Source organism: Pyrus communis, chromosome 3 (assembly GCF_963583255.1).
Source record: "Pyrus communis chromosome 3, drPyrComm1.1, whole genome shotgun sequence".
NCBI classification, from domain to species: domain Eukaryota; kingdom Viridiplantae; phylum Streptophyta; class Magnoliopsida; order Rosales; family Rosaceae; genus Pyrus; species Pyrus communis.
Genome location: NC_084805.1, coordinates 13,251,470 through 13,275,222, shown reverse-complemented (window position 1 = coordinate 13,275,222; position 23,753 = coordinate 13,251,470). Strand labels below are relative to the sequence as shown.

Here is a 23,753-nt window from a genome sequence, read left to right as displayed (position 1 = left end):
GGGAGGTATCAGTTCGTGAAGTTCGTTTTGCAGTTTCTGGTGATGGCAACGGCGGTTGCAACTGCAGGAATGGTAGTTTTTTTACGTTCTCCTGTATTGTTGTTTTTTGTGGGCTGGGCTCTAAGGCTTGCCTTGTGGCTTTGTCTTTTGTGTGTTTGTGGCTTTTTCTTTTGTTGTAGTTAACCAGTGTATGGGACTTTATTGTACTTGTTTTCTTGGTAATGAATTTTACCATTTGACCAAAAAAAACCCGAAAAAAAAAAAAAAAAAAAAAAAAAAAAAAAAAAAAAAAAAAAAAAAAAAGCTTATACCTAACGTTACTTAAATACAATTGCGGCTATATAATCTTCTAGAAATGGTCAACGACTAGCAGTGGGCAGAAACGAGTCATCGGACTAATATTCAAAATTCCACATTTGCCCTTCTGCTGTTCTTCAACGTCTATATATAGTCGTCCACAGTTTCACCTCACCATACAATACTGCTAGCTAGCTCCCAGGTCATCGTTTTAATCAAACATGCCGTCCAAGCTCACCAGCCTCTGTGTGGTTGCCCTCCTCCTCTTTCTCTCATTATTCAGCACAACGGCGCGGCCGTTGCCTTCTTCTTCTTGTGGTGTCAGTGCAGTGAAAGTTCAACATGAGGTAATTAGTTATCACTAATTATAATTCCTCTACCAAAACCATATTATAAACTAGCTTACTTTGTGGTACATTTTTTGTGGGTTTTTGCTAATTTTTGTTTTTTGTGATCTTGTTTTTTTTTATGTAGTTGAAGGATGTTGAGGTAGAAAAAGCCATGGTGGAGGAAAGTTGTGAAGGAGTTGGGGAAGATGAGTGCCTAATGAGAAGAACTCTTGCGGCTCATATTGATTACATCTATACGCAGAAGCGCAAGCCATAATTAATTTTTTCATATGTAATTATGTATCATCTTTCTTGATTAGTCTTGTTGATTTTTCTATACTTTACTAATTTATTTTAGGAATTTTTCTTTGTACTAGCCGGTGTAATATTACAGATAGTTGTGGTGGTTCTTCAATTTTCGGTTCTTTCTTTTTTTCTTTTTCCGCGTTCTTTACAGTTCTCCCATATGAGTTATCATCCAAATTCTTACATGATAATAACTAATTCAGGATTAAAATGGTTCGAAGATAAAATATCTACAATAGAAATATACAAAATACCATATACTTTATATGTGAGAGGTTTACTTCTAATTGGATTGTTCTTTTTTTTTCTTTTTTTTTTTTTTTGAAAAACTTATTATGTGCTTTAAGAATAATCAGCTGTAAAATAAAGCACATGAGTTTGCGATAAACTGCATTTTTCAAAATACCGTAAATATGAAAAGCATTGTAGAGTGTTTGGTATATCTTAATGTAAAAGTGATAAAATTATATATAATGACAAAAAATGGACATGGTAGTGGGGATGGTGGCGACCACAATGGTGGTGGTGGTGGGGCAATGGTATGGTTATGGTGGGAATTTTAGTAGTGATTTGTGTTGGTTTGGGTGCAGGGGTAACAATGGTGGCAGGGGTTAAGGTTGTGGTGGTGATTGTGGTGGTGGAGGAGGAGGTGGTGGTGGTGGTGGTGGTGGCAACAATGAAGGTGTAATTAAGGACGGTGGTGGTGTAATGTTAGTGTTTGTAGTGGTAGGTGGCAGTCATCATTTTGTTTTATAGGAGATAAAATGTGTGTGTAAATACAAATAATGTCATTTAACAAAAATAAAAAAAAACTAATGAGACTATTATAGAAATTGAAAATATTCATTAAAGGCTCCACTTAGCTTTTTACAAAAAATGCTTTTAAAAACTATTGTCAAGAGGCCATTACTTTCAAAATAAACATAATATTTAATTTTAGCAAACACTTTTTTTACTGCTTAATTTTAAAGTGAAGCAACTTTTGGTGAAAAGAACAATACTAAACGAAGCTTTAATAATATGTAGTTAAATTGAGACTATATTAGTGATGTTAGCGATGAACCATAATGAGCCTACAGAGTTTATGAAAAACTAAGAATGAAACTATTTGAACTACATTGACTCAGAGTCATCACAAACTAAGATTTTACCTTGATGAGAAGTAATAACAATATTTTGAGTTGTCAATGGGCTACATGTAACATTATTATAAAAGTAATGATTCTTGGTTATACATTTAAAGTCAGTTAGTATTACAGTCAAATGTTATTTATCTTCACTTATAAATGAGAGTTTTTAATTTCAAATCGCGTGGTTATAGATATTAAAAATAAAAATAAAAAAAATAAAAATAAAACATTTAGAGATGAAGATAATAAATTTCCTGTAATTTTGTTGTTACTTGATTAAACAAAACTTGGCAATATGTACTGGATATATATATATATATATATATATATATATATATATATATAAAAGTATGTATTGAGTGTACTTTAATCCTAATAATTTGGGGACAGGAATCATACTGTCGACATTTAATGGATCTAAGATCATGAGATTGTAGCATCCGATGCTCGAATGACTAAGCAAATTTCGTACTTTAATTTGTATCTTGGTCATATGACATGGACATGATTAATCATGATGAGAACTGCTATTATATATTCATTTAGGGAGAAAACTTTACTTAGTGGATTCCATACTAATAGATACTATTGGGTGGAGAAACATTTGTGCAATGGTCATACTATTACGTTAGTGTTGTTAATTTACGTATTATGATTTAGTTGATAATATGATTAATATTTTGTTAATCTGGGGTAGTTAGATACACGTGTTATAATCTGAATGGATTAGCTAATTACTGATTAATGAGTCAATTTTATATTATATATTTTAACCCTGATCTTAGTATATTTGGTAATTATTTTAATATTTCAATTTATGTTTCCATTGTAGGACATGAGGCTTCTTTTTGAGCAAAAAGTGCCCTATGGATGAATTTTGGAATAATTCCAATTGGAGAATGTTTGCGAGTCTTTTAACTTGTTCGTGTCAAAGTTTAAAAATTTTCTACTAAGCAGTTAATTTATGGCGATGAATTAAAGAATTAGTGTTTGAAGTTGTTAAAGTGATGTTTTGTGCTTATTTGGGCTTTTTGGCATCTAAGGTGGTGTCTAAGGCCCTAAACGTGTCTATTTTGTAACTGGCCAGTTTCTCCATGTTTGACTGGGAGATTGTTACCTAGTTTTTCTTAATTTATTTTGTATCCTAGTTTTTAGAAGACCTTTTTAGGAAGGATTTTAATTTGTAATAGTGTAAATAAGGCTTATTTGGCTATTAGAGGTTCTATACGGATCAATTTGGAGAACTTGGCTAGGCTTTAGCAATTTATATTCTTCTTTCAATGTGTTTTCTATCCTTTTTTTTTAATAATATTTCTTTTGATTTTAATTATGATCATGTGTAACTAACTTTCTTTTGCTAGGCAAGGCCACTAGTCTTAACATGAATATATAGTCTTTATTTAACTGCTTATGATACTATGCATGCATATTTTGAATTATTAATTACTGTGTTTAAACTATCTATTTGTGTTAATGATTGCGACCATTAGAATGTTTAGACAGGTAATTGGATGCAATTCAGTCGGAATATCACCAGAGAATTGAGCATGATTTCTTGTGATTAAAAATTATAATTTCACTTAGGATGAATATGTCTTAAGGGTTGCATGGTTTTTCAAAGGGTTTTCATAAAGCTTAATGAGTTTTACATGTTCATATTTGATTTGAATATCACAGATGGATTGCATGTTAGATATACGTTCTTGCTTGAATATGACGAGGATAATTTGCATTAGGAAAGCTTAACATTCAAAGTTACATATGTAATTCATAAGTAATTAGTAAAACTACATATGATTGTTAAGATGACAGCAGAAACCTAGTGTTCTTTTATAATTGTTTTTCAAATTTGCAATTTGGTTTCCTTAAATTTGCATTCTTGCCAATTTATTATATTGTTTTTATGAAAATCATTTTTAATATTAAATTATAAAATCAACTTTTTCTAAACTTTGTTTTAAGTAATTAATTAAGAATTGGTTTTTACATAAATTGTTTTAAATAATTCCGTGGAGAACGACGTTTTTATCTCTATTTATGCAGGTGCTAAAAATCCTATCAGTAACACACTAACACCACGTGCAATGTGACGACTAATTTAGGAAGTTGTGTACCTAGTAGATGAGCAATTTTTCAATATATCTAAAACATGAACAAGTGATGTTTCTGTTTAACATGTAAATTTTTTATTTTCTGTTAATATAACCTACTACATAATTTGTGTTCTTGGTACCCATAAAAGTTTCTGATGGTACATTAACCGCGTAGAGAAATAACTTGGTATTGTATGGAAAGGTTGAGTTTGTGATCTCTCTCCTTTTACACAAAGGAAAAGACCGACTCAGTTGTTGCATATAACCAGGACATTAGTTGATGCAAAAACACACGATAAGGCTATTTCTTTAGCGGAATCCCTTCTTTTCTGAGTCAACTTTGTAAAATTTCTCTCTATCATTATTGCATATATGCTATCTGGTATTGGTTTCGGAAAAGCATATTTGAATACACTACAACCATCCAAATTCGATTTCTAAAGAATGAAATGGTTGATATTTTATGAACTTCAGTTTCTTAGAGCGTATTTTGTATCCACAACTTCAATTCTTCTCTCCGTTTTTTATGGTCATAATCATTTTCGTGATTCTCAGAATTCCTATTTTATACGTTAATTAACCTAACCATTTTATAACATTTGCTTCTTTTCTCTCTGGTAAGTAAATTCTCGAAGCAAACGCTAGTTCCGTATTTTAGACTTACCTTATTCTTATTCATCACTCTAATCGCTTTTATCTTAATACCAAAATTTGAACCACATACAATATGTTTGGTTTAGAATTTTACTAGCTTCCATATATCAAATACATGGTCGTCTCATTTGACCTTAGGCTACGATATAAATGCCCTCGGTATTAGCTAGGACGTGATCGAATGCCCACCATAACTCCATTGATCACTATCAAGAGTCATATGCCTACCCCAATAATCTGGTTGAAAAGTAACGGTGTTATTGCGTTGAGTGTTACGTATATACATATATGCATGGATGTGAAATATGTCATAAGAATTGGATTACATAGTTTTGTGGTATACATGGCAGCAGCAACGTGAGCCATTTCATTTCTAGAGTTCTCTATTCATTTCTTGCAACAAATCAAAGCATGAGAGGATAAGTACGGGTGATCTGTTGTCACCAATATCGATTAATGGTCAACCATATATATAATATGCATGGCTCTGCTTGCTCCTTTGAAGGTTTATTTGTCACCCACTTATTGGAGAAGGACATGCATAGCAAGGGATCCTTTCTGGATCGCTTCCATCAAATTCTAATAATCAACAAATTCGGACCTTTGAAATTTGATCTAACAGTTAAAGTTATTATAACTTTTAAAGAGTTCTCTGTTTTTAGTCGTTGGATCAAATTTTAAGGGTCCAGATTTGTTGATTGGTAGGATTTGGCGGAAGGGATCCAGAGATGATCCCTTTCCTATACTACTATGATGGCATTCCACTCTAATAAAATAAAGATATGTGTAAGCTTTTGTTCATATGTTTTTATGTCATTGGCATGGAACGCCAATTAACATTGTACCCGTTTCATATAAATTGTTCTCTACTTATTAGGAGTTTGATGTGTCCTACTAACTTGACAGATTAGGACGTGTCTAATTTAACCTCAACATAAGATGATATAATTTAAATCTCTCACTCATTTAACTTATTGTTCTATATTTTCATATTCTATTTAGTACAGATCCAGAAGCCTACTCGCAATATTCCATTTATTTATATATGAAATTTGGGTCAAAGAAATTAAATAGGATATACATGGAGTGGTCATCCTTCAGAGAGAAGCTTAGCATTTAATGGTCGACGTTCAACTGCCAACTGCAACCGGCGCACACTTGCATAGTTATGCTTATAAGATCAGTTGTTGATTTGGTAGTACTCAACGACGTGCTAGTGCTAGCTTGCCGGAAAATTAAACTAATTTGGCTTTAAACAAATATTTTGTCACGTCCTAATCGAGCAAAAAAGCAGTTTCAAATTTGTGTTATAAGTAAAAGTTAGAGAGATAACCTTTTTAATGATAGGTGCGAGGCAGATGTAAAATGTCACACTGAAACTATAGTACAAGAGGATAACAAATAAATACGGAGGAATAGATGATGTTATTGATCTTTCTTTCTTTCTGTCTGTATGTTTTTCTGTCTATTGAAAGCATCCGGAGTGCTCTATTTATAGAGCAACTCCAAACTGATGCATTAACTGCACATTGAAGTTTACAACACTTCCTTTGACAATACAACCTCCATGCATTTACAAATTCAATTTCACTTTGCATGGGCATTGAAAATTTCTGCCAAAGTACTGTGGGCATTCACTACCCACCAGCATTTTCAACACTCCCCCTTGGATGCCCACATATCAACATGAGTTGCCTCGTTAAAACCTTGCTTGGAAAAGCCCATTGGGAAAAAATCATAGCGAAGGAAAAAGAGTACAACTTTTCCTGGATTGTTGATATAGTGTCAAGTATGCTTATGTTGCCTCGTTAAAACCTTGATAGGAAAAACCCAATGGGAAAAATCCTAGTCGAATGAAAAAGAGTACAACAAGCATGTATCATGAACACTCCTCCTGATATGTATCTCTTCCCGATTCTGCATTCTCCAAAGTTAGTTATTTGGTAAGTCAACGTAATCCGATACTTTGCACTAACTTCTGAAACATGCATTTTGGTAGAGATTTAGTGAACAAATATGCCAAATTTTCATTAGAAGGATTTGTCTGACTTCAATGACTTTAGCCTTCTGAAGCTCATGTGCACTGAAAATTTTTGGAGATATGTGTTTAGTCTTATCGTCCTTGATGAATCCTTCCTTCAGTTGGGCAACACAGGCTGCATTATCTTCATGAATGACAGTTGGATTGTCTATCTTCGAAGTTAGACCACATGAATTCCAGATATGATGGATCATTGATCTTAACCAAGAACATTCACGACTTGCTTCATGTAAAGCAAGTATTTCTGAATGATTTGAAGATGTAGCAACTAATGTTTGCTTGGTTGAGCGCCATGAGATTGCTATATCTCCATTCTTAAACACATATCAGTTTGTGAACATGCTTTATGCGGATCAGAGAGGAAACCAGCATTTGCATATCCAACAAGGACCTGGTCATTTGTGGAGTTCTTTGAGTAGAAGAGACTCATGTATGCTGTCCCACGAATGTATCGCAATACATCTTTAACACATTTCCAATGATGAATTGTTGGAGCAGAGTTATACCTTGCTAACAAGTTGACTGAAAAAGATATATATCTGGTCTAGTACATTGTGCTAAATATAACAAAGCACCTATTGCACTCAGATATGGTACTTCTGGACCAAGGACCAGCTCATCATCTTCTTTTGGACGGAATGGATCTTTTTTAACGTCCAAATAACGAAAGACCATTGGCGTGCTGAGTGGATAAGCCTTGTTCATACCAAATCGCTTCAGAATATTTTCAATGTAAGCTGATTGGTGGACCAAAATTCCACTAGCATAATGCTCGATCTGCAGGCCGAGATAAAATTTTGTTTTTCCAAGGTCTTTCATTTCAAATTCACTTTTCAGATATTCAATAGTTTTATTGAGCTCTTCAGAAGTTCCAACTAAGTTCATATCATCAACATATATTGTCACTATAGCAAATCCATAATTGGATTTCTTAATGAACACACAAGGGCAAATGACATTGTTGATATACCCTTCTTTGATCAAATACTGATAGGATTAAAAGCACACCACAAAGTAGAACACAAATGTCCTATTAATTTTCCTTATTAACAATAATATTTGTCAATTGTAGCATATGAAAATAAGGGTCTTTCCCGCAGAAGATTGTTTTATCTAACTACTTAAAATGTCACAAAAACTGGGTTGTTGTCCCTACTGACCAGCCACCGAAAAATAATTATTAGACCGACTTACACTTATCTAAAGTCTACGAAATTTTATATTCAGATACTAGACACACAGAGCTACACTCACAAAAATTTTTGGGATTTTTGGAGTTGATTTGATATTTAAATTAAATCGAACAAAAACAGAATAGAAACAGATTTTAAATAATAAAAATAGATTGTAGTTCACAAGCTAAGAAAACGAGTTAGGGGAATTGCTATCCACCACCAAATAATCATGCAAACATTTTATGTTTCATTCAAATTTCTTCTATTTCCGAATGAAGATGCTCAAGTTGGCTCAATGTTACAACTCAACCTATTACTCTTTCTTATGTAGTATGTTAAGAGAATGGTGTTTTCAACTTAACTTAGTCCCTAACATGCAATCTAGAATGGCGTGTTCATAGATTTAACAAGTAGAAATTATTAAGAACGAAAAGAGTTTGAGTCATCACAAGGCATCGTAAGTACTGGCGTTGTCTTACTTATCCTAGAAATTGGTTCACATATTAATCGCAATTAACACGTACTACTCTAGAACATATGTAGGTCCTCATTCAACAAGGGCAGGCACACACATATTCATAGCATTAGAATCCTAGATATGCTTACTAAGTATGTGTTTGGGCCCAAAATATCTTGGGCAGGCCGAGCAGTCAGATGTGCTCGGCCCAAGGTGATAACAGATGCTATGGGCCGAATAATAAGGCCCGGGCCAGCTAACAGGGTCGGCCAAATCCTATCATTAATGGTCCAGATAAACAGAAGGGTCGAGGGAGTCCTGTTGCGACTGGGATTCTCGACCAGCAAGGAATGAAGTCCCGAAACGAAGGAAAATTCAGAATCCCAGTAGGAGTAGGTTTGTTCGAAGAAGAAGCGAAATGGGACAAGGACTCCCAATCCAAATCGGAGTCAGTTTCAAGGAATGGGGCACTATAAATACAAGAAATCATGCAAACAGAAAAGACCTTCAGAATCAGCATACAATTGCCCTGCGCAAAACCTCTCAAACACCTTGAGATTTTTCCTTTTCTTTTCCTGCCGACACACCTTCAGTTTGGATAAACAGCACTGTGGAAGCGCCCGGCGAGCACCTTCAGTTTGGATAAACAGCACTGCTGCCGCAGAATCAGCCGACCGAGAAGCACCTTCAGTTTGGATAAACAGCACTGCGTCGAGGTCGACCGATTATCTATCCAAGTCTCGGTCGAGAAAGGTTTTCGAACCTTTGTTGGCAGAGGTCACCTTGCTAAGCTTTCTCGGCATAGTTAGGTGTTACGAATCACATTGCTCGGCGTACAGGACGCCGAGTGGTTTTATGATTGGATACTCGCAAGTAGGTTTCAGGGTTCGGCATTCCGACGGCCGAACTACGTTTACCATCAAGACATACATCACGTTCGAGTACTTGTGCCCATACACCTTGGTCTCGATTCGACGTGCTTATACTCTCACGAATATAATCACGGTGACCGAATCGGGCTCCGACGATTATTGAACTCCGCAGAATTAGCAGCCTTGTCTTCAGGCTGTAGAACTCAGAGACCGAGAGCGTTCCTTCCTCGGTCGCAATCGCAAGATACAGAAGTCAACGACGCGCTCCAAGCGACATCAACAAATTGTACTCCTCGGCCGAGCTCGGCCGACGAGTTGGCACGCCCCGCATTCGACCGAAGGACGTAGTTAGCTTACTAGTTACTCGGCCTGCGCGCCACGTAGGTTTTGTAATTATTAGGGTCAACATTTTGGCACGCCCAGTGGGACCATTTGTGCTAAACTTTCGGAGTTCATGACCATCGAGACACGGTCTACGAAGCAGAAAACAACCATGGGAAAGTCAACGACTGACTTACCAGTGCAAGGCCTTGGGTAGGATTTGCACTCTACAAAAAATCCGATCATAATTGCGCCGCCCGAGGCCACAAGTGTAACACGCCGAGAGAATGAGGTCTGTCTCGGCGGGCAACTTCACAACCCCGCAGTCCCGAATCAAACAGCTGGAATGTTCATGGAAGGGATTGTGGAAGATTGTGATGACGATGGCGGGGAAGGTTCCGATCCACCAACTAGGACTTTCCTTCGAAGACGACTGGATGAACAATATCGTCAGGTCGAGCAGTCGATTGGTCAGAAGATGAATGATTTGCTAGACGCAATACGTAGTAACAGCGATACACAGACCCGAATGCTTGAACTACTAGTCAGTAAAGCTTTCGAAGATGGACAGGTCGGCCAACCGCGGCAGTTCCCGACAAATGTGCCCATACCAGCCGAGAGAGGGTCCGCTCGACCGCAGCCAGTCCCCTTAGAGAGAAGAGGACCAGGAAATAGATCCGAGGGACCAAGCCAGGGAGATGAAGATGCTTCCATAAACGTGACAGAAATCCAGAGAATGATTGATTCGGCCCTAAAGAAAGGGCCGAAGTTTCCAAAATTCATTCACCCATACCCGGCTTATGTGGAAAGGTTTGAATACCCACGAGGATTTAAGATCCCCGATTTCAGCCTCTTCGCCGGGGAATCATCTTTATCCTCACTAGAACATGTGGCTCGGTTCACAGCGCAGTGTGGGGACGTCAATAGTGATTTCTACAAACTACGGCTGTTTAACTTTTCACTGACAGGCTCAGCCTTCGCCTGGTACATTAATCTTCCACCCAACTCCGTGCAGAGTTGGGAAGAGTTGGTCGAAAAGTTCCATGAACAATTCTATCGGCCAGGGATGGAGATGTCCGTATCATCCTTGGCCAGGATGGCTCAAGCATCTGATGAATCTCCAATGGAATACCTAACAAGGTTTAAATCGGCCAGGAATTGGTGCCGAGTGCCACTCCCCGAAGTGGAATTCGTCAGGATCGCCCTCAACGGATTGGACGTGGAGTACAAGAAGAAGTTTCTGGGGGCAAATATTCGAGATATGTACGAACTTGCTCAACACGTCGAACAATATGAGTATCTGCTCCGAGAAGAAAAGATATCAAAGTCACCATCCCGGGGGACGTTGTATAAGAACCCCACGGTGAGCTATGCATCGGCCGAAAGTGAAGACCCTCAGTATGCGAGTGTGGATGCGGCCGAGATCATAATAGACAAACCCTATGTTTGCAAGGCTTTGGCGCAAGTAAATACCAAGGACGCCAAAACCCGTTTGACCGCCGAGGAAACAGGTAAGTCATCAAAAGTATACACTTTTGATATCACCAAAGCTGACGCAATTTTCGATCAGTTATTGGCAGCAAAAATCATCAAGCTTCGGCCGGGGCATACTATCCCTAAGGCCGATGAATTAAAAGGAAAGATATACTGCAAGTATCATAATTCTAATAAGCATGCAACCAATAATTGTGTTGTGTTCCGGGACACAATTCAAAGCTGGATCGAAAAAGGAAAGTTGAAATTTCCGGAAAAAATGGCGGTCGACGTTAATCCTTTCCCTTCGACAACGATTGGTATGGTGGATGCCCACCTTCCCAAGAACAAAGGGAAGGCCGAATATGTCCCGGTGCAGCATATCCGTCAACAAAATGGTCGAACAAGACTAAAGCTTGATATATTTTCAAATGCACCGCCAACGGAACAATCAGTGCGACCCGCCGAGGAGCCGATGACAAGGTCAAAATCCGACGGAACTTGTAGCTCGAAGGTTTTATGTGACCATTGTAAAACACCAGTCGAACCTGGGAAGAAATCTTCAACATCACCTACGGCCCTTACATCATCAAAGGGATTAGGTCCACGACGTCAAGTGTTTGATCGACTCGGCCCACAAGTACAGCCGAAAGACCAGACCTCGGCCAGGCGGCGTCTTGATTTCGACGCACCTTTCTATAATGAGGATTATTACTCGCGCAATGCCAACAGTTCAGTATTACCAGCCGATCGCAAAACTTTCAAACCACCGAGGACATCAGATCAACGCTGGTACAGTTACAACTCTCCAACCGGCTTGTATACAGCGCTATCTAAATCTCAAAAACGTCGCCGCCAACGGATAGATTGCATGGCTCGGCGACAAGAAGCGCAAGCTAGTCCGGCCAACCAATGGCAACCAAAAAAGGCCGTGGAAGATATTGGCGAACGGCCAACCCCGACTATCATGACCGAGTTAGTCGAAGGGAAGAAAGTAGCGGATGCTGATTTCGAAACCACTATTGAGGAAGCTGAGAAACGTATTAAGATCCTTCTCCGGCCTGGGGAAACGAGAGCTCGTCTAGAATACTTTACACAAGAGGCCGAAAGGAAACTTTCTCCGTTACCAACGCGCGAGCCGTTTATCAAAATACGGCGCAACTTACACCCTCCATTCCTCGGTGCATCCATGGAATACATGCGAGAATTTCATAAGAAATACTCCGCAAATGATTTGTACGGACTCCCCAAGGCATGCCAGGAAGCCCTCGACTTAGCGCTAACTTGTCCTGATGCCGAGCAGATTATCCAGAAAACTTCTGATCCAGCCATTAAAGCTAGGTTCCAACATATACGGGAGGCTCGGGTCCTTGGTTTTGAGGTCGATCCTTATACAGATATCGACGCCGCCGAATTACCCTTTTCGCTCGAAGACCTTCAGCATTTACGCTATCATTTCGAAGTCTTCTCAGCTGTATCGCTCTTCGGCCTCACGGCCGACGAGGAAAAACGGATAGCACGATTGGATACCTATCTAGACACGAGGAACGCCCGTATTGCATATGAAGAACGAGCCCGTGTAACAAAGGACCAACATAAATCTTCGGCAGTCCACATCGTCGAAGGAAATGGCCCACCCACACTCGATTTGGTTCCCACGACTCGGATACCGGCTCTTACCGAGGAACTCAAAAGTCTGATCGAGGATTTTCCGACGACTGCTACAGAGGATAGTTCTCCGGAAGACGACGACCATGACCCAATGGGCCCCTCCGTCCTCGAACATATGGAGATTAGTATGGTACACGTTCTACCCGCTGAATTCCAACCGAGTACCCACCAGTCGAGTTTCTTGGACGGGGACGTAGTTGCCGAGGAAGCCACACAAGTAGACTTCGTCGCAAACGACGACGACCGAGAAAACCAAAGCGGAGATAACCTTAAGGCAGCTTTGGCCGAGCTATTTCCCCGCTCCTCCTCGGTTAATCTCCAACACCTGAAGCCGTTGTACGTCACGGCACACATCGAAGGATTTCCCATTTCTAAAGTATTTGTCGACTGTGGAGCCACGGTCAACATTATGCCAATATCCGTCATGAAGGCTTTACGCCGTTCTGATAATGAACTCATTCCGTCAGGGATCACTATGAGCAGCTTTGTTGGTGACAAATCTCAGACAAAAGGGGTGCTCCCGCTGGAAGTTAGCATTGCCGGTCGTCAACACATGACGGCATTCTTTGTCATTGATTCCAAGGCGGATTATAACGCATTACTTGGCCGCGACTGGATCCACCAAACCAGTTGCATTCCTTCATCATTATACCAAGTCCTCATCTTTTGGGATGGCAAATCGGTCGTAGTTCACCCGGCCGATAACCAACCATTTGAAACCAACATGATTCAGGCTCGCTATTATGATGATCACGTCGGCTACATCACCCTCCAAGGCCTTAACGAGGATGGACGGCCGACGAGAATTTCAATGCAAAAAGTGATTGAGGTCGGCGCCGAGACTGTCCAACAGGATTCGGCGAGACTTGGCTTGGCGAACTTGGTTATCAATGCCGATGATTGAGCACACCACACAAGAACGGCGTCAGGCCGCGGTTTCATCTACAATGGAACGTCTGCTGGCCCATTGGTACGCCATTACCAAGCAACCACATTCTGGCGTCAATTTAATCGAATTTCTGGCCGAATCAGATAACGGCCCCGTTCTATCTTTCGATAAAGTTCAGGCTGCGCCGGCCGAACTCGAAGACCATCGACCTCAAGTCAAGGACCCGTTAGAGGAAGTGAACGTCGGCACGGCTGAGGATCCTCGAACATTGTTTATTAGTGCGTTACTCCCATCGTCCATGAAGGTCGAACTCCGTAAATTACTCCACGAATTTAAAGATTGCTTTGCGTGGAGTTATCATGAAATGCCAGGCCTCGACCGAAACCTTGTGGAGCACGAACTACGCATCAAGGAGGGGTGTAAGCCTTTTCGACAGCCTCCTCACCGATTTTCAAACGAAGTACAACTCGGCATTAAGGAAGAATTAGTTCGGCTTCTAAAAGCCGGGTTTATTAGGACCGCTCGGTATGTCGAATGGTTGGCCAATATCGTCCCCGTATTAAAGAAAAACGGTGCCCTCCGCATTTGCATCGATTTCCGTAATCTAAATCTGGCTACTCCCAAGGATGAATATACGATGCCGATCTCAGATTTATTAATTGATGTCGCGGCTAATCATGAATTGCTCTCTTTTATGGACGGTCATGCGGGTTATAACCAGATTTTCATCGCCGAAGCTGACGTCCACAAGACGGCTTTCCGTTGCCCGGGGGCACTTGGTACTTACGAATGGGTAGTCATGCCTTTCGGCCTCAAGAATGCTGGCGCCACATACCAAAGAGCCATGAATATGATCTTCCACGACTTAATCGGTACAATCGTCGAAGTTTATATCGATGATGTGGTCGTAAAATCCAAACGTCGTCAAACACACCTGGACGACCTGAGGCAAGCGTTCCTTCGCATGCGCAAAAACAACCTCAAGATGAACCCGGCCAAGTGTGCTTTCGGTGTTTCGGCCGGTAATTTCTTAGGATTTTTGGTGCACCATCGCGGCATCGAGGTCGACGAAAATAAAGCCCGCGCCATCATTAGCGCACCACCGCCGACGACAAAGAAGCAGCTCCAGTCGTTACTCGGGCAGATAAATTTCCTCCGTCGCTTCATCGCCAATTCGGCGGGTAAGATGAAGGCATTCTCTACGCTCTTAAAACTTAAGGATACCGACAAATTTGAATGGCGCGAAGAGCATCAAATGGCATTTACGCAAATCAAGGTGGCCCTTTCAACCCCACCCGTGCTCGTTCCACCATGTCGCAACAAACCCCTTAAATTATACATTTCGGCAGCTACTGAATCCATTGGTTGCCTCCTCGCTCAAGACAACAATGGAGGACGTGAACAAGCGATCTTTTATCTTAGCCGAAATCTGAATGAACCAGAGCTCAATTACTCCCCTGTCGAAAAACTGTGCTTAGCTTTGTTTTTTGCTGCATCCAAGCTTCGGCATTACATGCTCCCATCAGTAACGCAGGTCATCGCCCAAACAGACGTAATTCGATACATGCTCACTCGGCCTATTGTCAAAGGCCGAATCGGGAAATGGACGCTCGCGTTATCCGAGTTCAGCCTTCAGTATGTACCCCAAAAAGCCGTCAAGGGGCAAGCTCTCGCCGATTTCTTGGCCCAACACCCTTCCCCTTATGGTTCCGAGGGAGACAACGTCGATATCGGTTTAATCACCACGCGCGATGGTCATTGGACTATGCATTTTGATGGTTCCAGCACTTCGACCTCGGCGGGTGTGGGCATTGCAATTCAATCGCCTGACCACTGCCGATGGTATTTTTCTCTCAAGTTAGATTTCAGCTGCACCAATAATCAGGCCGAATATGAAGCCCTCATTATCGGCCTCCACGTTTTACACGATCTACGGGCCTCCCGCGTTCTCGTCCTCGGTGATTCCGAACTTGTAATTAACCAGATAAACGGCCTGTTTCGTTGCATGAGTTGTACTTTAGCGCCCTATCACATGGTCGCCACCTACCTGGCCGAGTCGTTCGAACGGATCACCTTTGAACACATTTCACGCATCCACAACACAGACGCCGACGAACTCGCCCAGATCGCCTCCGGAGCACAACTCATGGGGGGCAAGCTAGGCCGAATTGCAGTCACAGGTCTGCGCTCGTACCCAGCCTTGATCAATCGGCAAACTCTCCAGCGCGCACACGTAATACGCACAAGGGTAATGTCTCTCCCATCCCTACTAGAACGAGGAGATCCCGTGGAAATATGTGCCGTCGAAGTAGAACCAGATGATTGGAGAAGGACGATGTTACGATACCTCGATAACCCCAATGGGAAACATGACCGAAGAACGAAGGTCCACGCCACGAATTACGTGTCGTACCAAAATGAGTTATATCGCAAGGGCGAGGACGGGTTACTACTATTGTGCCTCGGCCCACAAGAGACCACCCAAGTAATGGCCGAGGTACATGAAGGAATTTGTGGGGCACATCAGTCCGGACGAAAGATGCGTTGGTTGCTCCGACGACACGGTTATTTTTGGCCCAATATATTAAAAGATTGCATCGAATATGCACGGAGGTGCGTACCATGCCAAATTCATGGACCTATACAGAGAGCCCCGGCCGATTTACTACACTCGGTCACTAAACCTTGGCCATTCAGGGGTTGGGCAATGGACGTAATTGGCAAAATCACGCCATCATCAGGGGCAGCGAAACACGCGTGGATAATGGTAGCAACTGACTATTTCACTAAGTGGGTCGAGGCAAGGTCATACGCCGAATTAACTGCTAAAGAGGTATGCAACTTCGTAGAGGAGAATATTGTGACCAGATTCGGCGTGCCAGAAACGATCATAACTGATAATGGTACGATATTTACGGCCGATAGGTTTAGGGAATACGCGGCAAGTTTGAATATCCGACTGGAGCAATCTACGCCGTATTACCCACAGGCAAACGGGCAGGCCGAGGCAAGCAATAAAGTGTTGATCGGCATCCTTGAAAAAATGGTAAAAGAGAAACCGGGGTTGTGGCATTTGAAGTTAAATGAAGCATTATGGGCATACCGAACTTCACCCCGGTCGGCCACTGGAACCACTCCCTATGCATTGACTTATGGACACGACGCTATGTTACCAGTCGAATTGAGTATAAGCTCGTTGCGAGTAATTGAGCAGAATGATTTGTGCAGTATTGAATATAGTCAAGCGATGCGACAAGAGTTAGAAGACTTGGAAGAAAGTCGAATCGACGCGGGTAACTTGTTGATAGCACAAAAGAAAATTGCCGAGCGAGCATATAATCAGCGTGTAAGACAAAAAACGTTCGGCGAGGGAGAACTGGTTTGGCAAACTGTGTTGCCTGTTGGAATTAAAGACCCCAGATTTGGCAAGTGGTCGCCAAATTGGGAAGGGCCATTCATCGTTCACAAAGTCCTCGGCAGGGGGGCATATCATCTAAGAGATCGGACGGGTTCAGTTCACAAATTACCGATTAATGGAAAGTTTTTAAAGAAGTACTATCCAATTACATGGGAAATGCAAGAGTAAGACCATTGTATTGAGAGCAAGACGACCATTGTATTGATAACAAAAAATCATTACAAGTACAAATACAATGATGAACTCCTAAGGGGTCGAGGGGAGGTAAGTCTCAAGGGCAGCTTTCAGCTCCAGCCACTTCGCCTCGCTCAAAATTATTTCAGCCTGCCGCGTTTTCTTGTTGCACTGCAGTTGCTAGATACGCCGTGCGCCGGCAGCGAAGGCCGTCAGCCGAGCCTTGTTAGCCTCAAAATCCTTCTCAAGCTCGGAAGCAGCAGCCGACCTTTGACGTTGAAGGTCAGAAATCTGACGCTGGAGGTCAGAGATCTGGAGATCAAACTCGGTCAGCTTTGCTTTCTTTGCCTTGAAAGCCTCCATCTCTACTCGGCCAGCCTCATGCGCAACCTTGGCCACCTTCAAATCGTCCTCGGCCTGTAGGGCACGCTCAAAGACAAGAAAGTGTTGCCGAGTCCGCTCCAGGAGGTCGGTTAGGAAAGAGATGCCCTCCGGGCTCAGGTGACCATCGCTGGCGAGGTCATTAAGACACTCCCCAACAGAGTCGAGGCCCTTGCACCGAAGAGCTTGGGAAGCAGTCAGAGATAGGACTTCGTGCAGCTTCACGAAGACTTCGGCGGGCGTGGCTCCTGCCGAGTCGACCGGAGCTGCAGAAGAGCCGACCTCACCAGTCGTGCTTTGAAGCAGAGCGTCAAGTTCCACTTCCCACGATGGCTGTGCACATAAAAGGAAAACTGTGAGGGAAAGTAAGACGTGATATAGTGCATAAAGAAAAAGGGGGATTGTTTTAGACCTGCTGAGAGGAGACTTCGGCCATGCCCTCTGGGTCATTGCTCGAACCCAGGGAGCTTAATGGCCGAGCCCAGTGCCTTAGACCGCTACGCAATTCACGCGGCCGATGGAGGTTATCTACATTTGATGGCCACGACGGCGGCCAGGAAATATAGACAACGCCCCTCGGCGCGTAAAATTGCCGGTGAAATGAATGTTCAGGCACCTGACATTTAATATCTTTTCAAAAAAAAAACGTGTCACAAAAAACTCAAAAAACACAAGAAACAATACTTACAAAGGCCGAAGAGACTTCCTGTGGAGGAATGGGGGGGTCTTCGTCCTGCGGGTGGATCGGTGACTCAGTCGTGGCCTCAGGATCGACCATGGGTCTCTTGCCACGTTCCGCCGCAGTAGGACGTGGTCGAGCGGTCACCTCGACTACAGGAGGAGGATGGACGGGAGGAGAGTTTACTGGTCGGCGTCGGCGTTCCAGGGGAACCTCTTCGCTCTCGCTCTCGACATCCTGGACAAAAAAACAGATTATTTTACGACCAAGAAACCTGAAGGAACAAGAGTAGAAGCAGAATTATACCTCCAAAACGACCGTTGGAGTCGGGGGTGTTTCGGCAGGAGCAGCCGATTTCCCCATTTCGGGCGCCACGACTGGCTCTGAAGTATGAGCGGATGCGGGTGCGACGATTGGATCGGCCTGGGAGACGGCTGGAGGATTCGAGGTTGGAGGTGCCTGGGCAGCCGGCACAGATGGAGAGCCGGCAGGAGCGGGCGTCCCAGTAATGTCACTGGGGACGACATGAATCTCCCGGTCGCCCTTCTTCGCCAATTTCTTGACGCGCTTAGAAGGACGAGGGGCCTCTTCCGCCGGCTCGGCCCCTTGGTGGGGGCGTTTGGCAGGGATCGACCGCTCGGTGACAAGGGTCCTCTTCATAGGCGCTTTCTTCACCTTTGCCACCGCGGCGACCACCTCCACCGTCCTCGGCACGCGAACCCCTGAAAAGCGAAGTAATTAGCAACGAGGATCAAGTTGTAAAACAAAGGAGGAAAGAAGAACGGAAAGACTACCTTGGGTCGACTCCTTAGGCTGTGTCGAGGATGTTGACCTTGGGCGGTCGCCGAAGATCTTCATCGCCAGATCTTCGGCCGGGGCGCCGAAGAAGTTGCCGGTGTACTCCTCCCACCAGTCCCCGAAGGTATCAGTTCCCAGAGATTCAGGGACCGCCGGCCGAATCCTGAATTTTCTGCACTTCTCTTGGAACTCCTGGTCGGACGTCTTGCACTCCCTCTCAGAGGAACCGGTAAGACGCCCCCGACTTAGGAGTGACCGAGAAGCGAGCAGGGGGACGGGGCTGCCTTGAATATAGCCGAGCTGCCGGGCGACAAAATGGGGGTGGTAGACCTCCCAGCCAGCTTGGCGGGCATCGCAACCCAGTGGAAGGTCGCGAGCCAAAACAAACGACCCCCAGCGCTGACGAATGTCCGCATCCTCGGACGCGGCCCACGCGGCCGTAGGAAGCTTGAGCGAGGAAGGGTACTCCTGGCGCCGGCACACCAGGAACTCGTCATCCGAGAGGACATCTAGGCCGAGGAAGTGTTTGAAAATCTCGTCGGCCCGGTGAGGTGGTGCCGGTCGAGATGCCAGTTGAAGACCGAGGGCGGCCGTTCGCTGGAAGGCAGGGACCTCCGGTCGAAGAGTAGAGAAGTAAACCTGCAACCAGAGTTGGAACACCCAGAGGGGTCCGTTCTGATGCGGGTCGATCTTGCCAATGGTCGCCTCGGCCAGGCAACGGTAGAGATTGGCGAGTACGGCTGGACTGAGCGCCAGCAAGCGACCATTAGCCAGTGCCTGGGCCACCGGCATGTTCTCCACCAGGCATTTGTTCGACCGAGTACAACAAATGAATTTGTTGTACCAGTAGAAGAGGAAGGCATCGTGCTCTCCCTTCCTAAGGCTTTCCTCGCCTCGGCCGGCGAAATGAAGAATGAGAGTGTTGTAGTTGAAGAAGTTCTTGTGGAGCTTCTGAACTTCTTCCCTTGGGGGCTCCCGATCACCCCGGCTTAGCGTCTCGACAGCCCTTTCGTCGAATAGTGCCTTCAGGTCGAGAGGAGAAGGGTATCCGGAAAGGGCGGCGTCAATAGGAAGGCCGATCGAGGAAGTCCCAAGGATGGCCGAGACGTCGAGGATGGTGGGGACGAGAGGGCCGAATGGCAGGACCATGGTGTTGGTGGCCGAACACCATAAACTCAGGGCCGCCATGAGCAGCTCCTTATCCATGGCAATTTCCATGGTTGACAGAATAATGGCATCGTAGATGCCGAGAGCCTTCCACTCCTTGGAGAAGAAGGAGCTCATTCGGTCGACCCAGGCGGCCCAGGCCGTGGTGGTCGAGGGCCAAGCTCCTTGAGGACGAGCCAAGCACCATTTCGACCAGTCAAACCCTTGAAGAAGGGGGGTTAGACATTGCTCCTTGAGCAAGTTGGTGACAGACGACGGCACTGCGTCTTTGAAGAGGGGACCCAGAATCTGGTGGGTGGTGGCCATATCCTCTTGAAATCGCAGCGTCTTGACGGCGCTGCGATCGATGAATGACTTGCACTTATTGATCTCATCGGAAAGCTTCGAAATAAAGGAGGCCATTTGCAGAAGGAAGAACTGAAAAATTGCAGAAGGTCTGGAAGGTTTGATTTGAGCAAACAAAGATGAGAAATTAGAGATTCTGGAGTTTCTGAGGGCGTAAGAGGCGAATGGCAGAAATGTGGGTATTTATAGGCTTTCCAGAATGAATATCAAACGTCTGGAATTCAAAAGCGCTGGTTCAGATTGGGGGGAAATGTAACCGGGAAAGTCTGCAATCATTTCGGATATTTTGGGAACCTGCGAAAATGGGATCGAGGAGTCGAAAATCCAGGACGCACGATGGCGTGTGGCGACAGGTTCAATGCATTTAATAAGGATGAGACGGTTCAATTAGTGCACGGTTTCGAGGCCCATGAGTGAAGCTTTTAAGAACGGCGGAGAATCGACACGTGGCCACGCGTTGGGGGCGACGAGGAAAGTGCAATCATGTCTCATAAATATGCAGGAATAATGATCATTAAGGGAGTAAAGTTCAAAAAAGCAATAAATGTCTTCGCTTCTTCAAGGTCGAGGCCCGACCAAGAGGTGACAGTCGGCGACCTCAGAAGCGAGGGGGCAATGTTTGGGCCCAAAATATCTTGGGCAGGCCGATCAGTCAGATGTGCTCGGCCCAAGGTGATAACAGATGCTATGGGCCGAATAATAAGGCCCGGGCCAGCTAACAGGGTCGGCCAAATCCTATCATTAATGGTCCAGATAAACAGAAGGGTCGAGGGAGTCCTGTTGCGACTGGGATTCTCGACCAGCAAGGAATGAAGTCCCGAAACGAAGGAAAATTCAGAATCCCAGTAGGAGTAGGTTTGTTCGAAGAAGAAGCGAAATGGGACAAGGACTCCCAATCCAAATCGGAGTCAGTTTCAAGGAATGGGGCACTATAAATACAAGAAATCATGCAAACAGAAAAGACCTTCAGAATCAGCATACAATTGCCCTGCGCAAAACCTCTCAAACACCTTGAGATTTTTCCTTTTCTTTTCCTGCCGACACACCTTCAGTTTGGATAAACAGCACTGTGGAAGCGCCCGGCGAGCACCTTCAGTTTGGATAAACAGCACTGCTGCCGCAGAATCAGCCGACCGAGAAGCACCTTCAGTTTGGATAAACAGCACTGCGTCGAGGTCGACCGATTATCTATCCAAGTCTCGGTCGAGAAAGGTTTTCGAACCTTTGTTGGCAGAGGTCACCTTGCTAAGCTTTCTCGGCATAGTTAGGTGTTACGAATCACATTGCTCGGCGTACAGGACGCCGAGTGGTTTTATGATTGGATACTCGCAAGTAGGTTTCAGGGTTCGGCATTCCGACGGCCGAACTACGTTTACCATCAAGACATACATCACGTTCGAGTACTTGTGCCCATACACCTTGGTCTCGATTCGACGTGCTTATACTCTCACGAATATAATCACGGTGACCGAATCGGGCTCCGACGATTATTGAACTCCGCAGAATTAGCAGCCTTGTCTTCAGGCTGTAGAACTCAGAGACCGAGAGCGTTCCTTCCTCGGTCGCAATCGCAAGATACAGAAGTCAACGACGCGCTCCAAGCGACATCAACAAATTGTACTCCTCGGCCGAGCTCGGCCGACGAGTTGGCACGCCCCGCATTCGACCGAAGGACGTAGTTAGCTTACTAGTTACTCGACCTGCGCGCCACGTAGGTTTTGTAATTATTAGGGTCAACAGTATGCATCCATAGAAAACACATAAAAAATTCATCAATGAGACAAGTAGTGAACCAATTTTCATCCATTATAAAAGTAATTCAAACGAAATGTCATAACAAACTTGCAATCATATTCGGGGCTTCAAACAGCCCCTAACTACTAAAAATTTAGTTACACAATCCTTAAGTTAAAACAAAAGATAGACATGAGTTTGAGAAAATAGAACCAAAAGAAATCGAATAACTAAGGCTCTCCACCCTTCCTTCCTTCCCCAATGCTACTTTTAAACCAATTCTTGCTGCATCATTTTCTTCTCCTTAACTCACCTACTAATAGCCATTTAGTGATGACAATAAGTGAAAGGAAATTGTGAAACAATTGTAACTCCTTGGGTAGCCTTTATGCCAATAACTCCCTCTTAATCTTCATCTTTAATTCCATTTCCTCTATTATTTGAATAGGTGTCAGCTGGTTTGTTCTTGATTGCATCAGTTTTGGCTGCTAAATTTATTGGATTTATTGCTTTCAATGCTTTCTTGTCAGTTACAAACTGCTCAGCCTGTTAGGAACCTTTCAGTGTTAAAACGGCCATAACTTCTTCTAGAAAAATGATATTAACAATCCGCGAAATGCTCCAGAAAATAGACATCCGTAGCTTTCCAAGAATATAAGGCTCATTCTCTAATTCATTCTGAGCTGTCCGCAACTTAATTCCAAAGTCAGCTGACGTGCACAGGCAGTTTTGACGAATTTATTACTTAAAATTTCATCGGGTAGATGCATCTGGTAGACAAGAGACAAGTGACAAGAGACAAACATGTGACCATCGGGTAGATGCATCAACCAAAACCATAAAATATCGAAATGGTCTACAAGATAGTTGAATAGGCCCACAAATATCCCCTTGAATTCTTTGCAGAAATGATAGGGATTCAGCATCAACATTTAGTTGTGATGGTCTAATTACCAACTTCCCTTCAGAACAAGCTTTGCAAGGGTTATCATTTGTGATAGCAATGTGTCTGCTCACTAATGCATGTCCATTAGAGTTAGTAATCATCATACGCATCATGATGGATCCTGGATGACCCAGACAGTCATGCCAAAGCATGTAAACTTTTGAATCAAAGAACTTCTGGTTCATGACAATATGTGATTCAATTGTCTTTATGTATGTATAATACAATTCACTCAACAAACCACGCAACTTCTCCAATATACGCTTCTGGGTATCATTGGAGGTAATGCATAGATACTCCACATTTTCTGCACTTTTCATTTCAATGTGGCATCCATTTAAACATCTTTGAAACTAAACAAATTTCGAGTAGATCGAGTAGTGTACAACGCATTCTGTATAGA

General features: G+C 43.4%; 1 protein-coding gene across 1 annotated transcript; it reads left to right on the top strand.

The window, feature by feature from the left end:
• The first annotated feature begins 493 nt into the window (after positions 1-493).
• LOC137727399 (phytosulfokines-like) lies at positions 494-1,066 on the top strand. Its single transcript, XM_068466268.1, has 2 exons — positions 494-644; positions 772-1,066. The coding sequence occupies exons 1-2, from the start codon at positions 519-521 to the stop codon at positions 901-903; spliced, it is 258 nt and encodes an 85-aa protein (XP_068322369.1). The 5' UTR covers positions 494-518; the 3' UTR covers positions 904-1,066.
• The last annotated feature ends 22,687 nt before the right edge of the window (positions 1,067-23,753 follow it).

Coding starts and splice junctions, on each gene's coding strand:
- LOC137727399 (XM_068466268.1), top strand. CDS start 519: ATGCCGTCCAAGCTCACCAGCCTCTGTGTGGTTGCCCTCCTCCTCTTT. Junction 645..771: donor CAGTGAAAGTTCAACATGAG/GTAATTAGTTAT, acceptor TTTTTTATGTAG/TTGAAGGATGTTGAGGTAGA.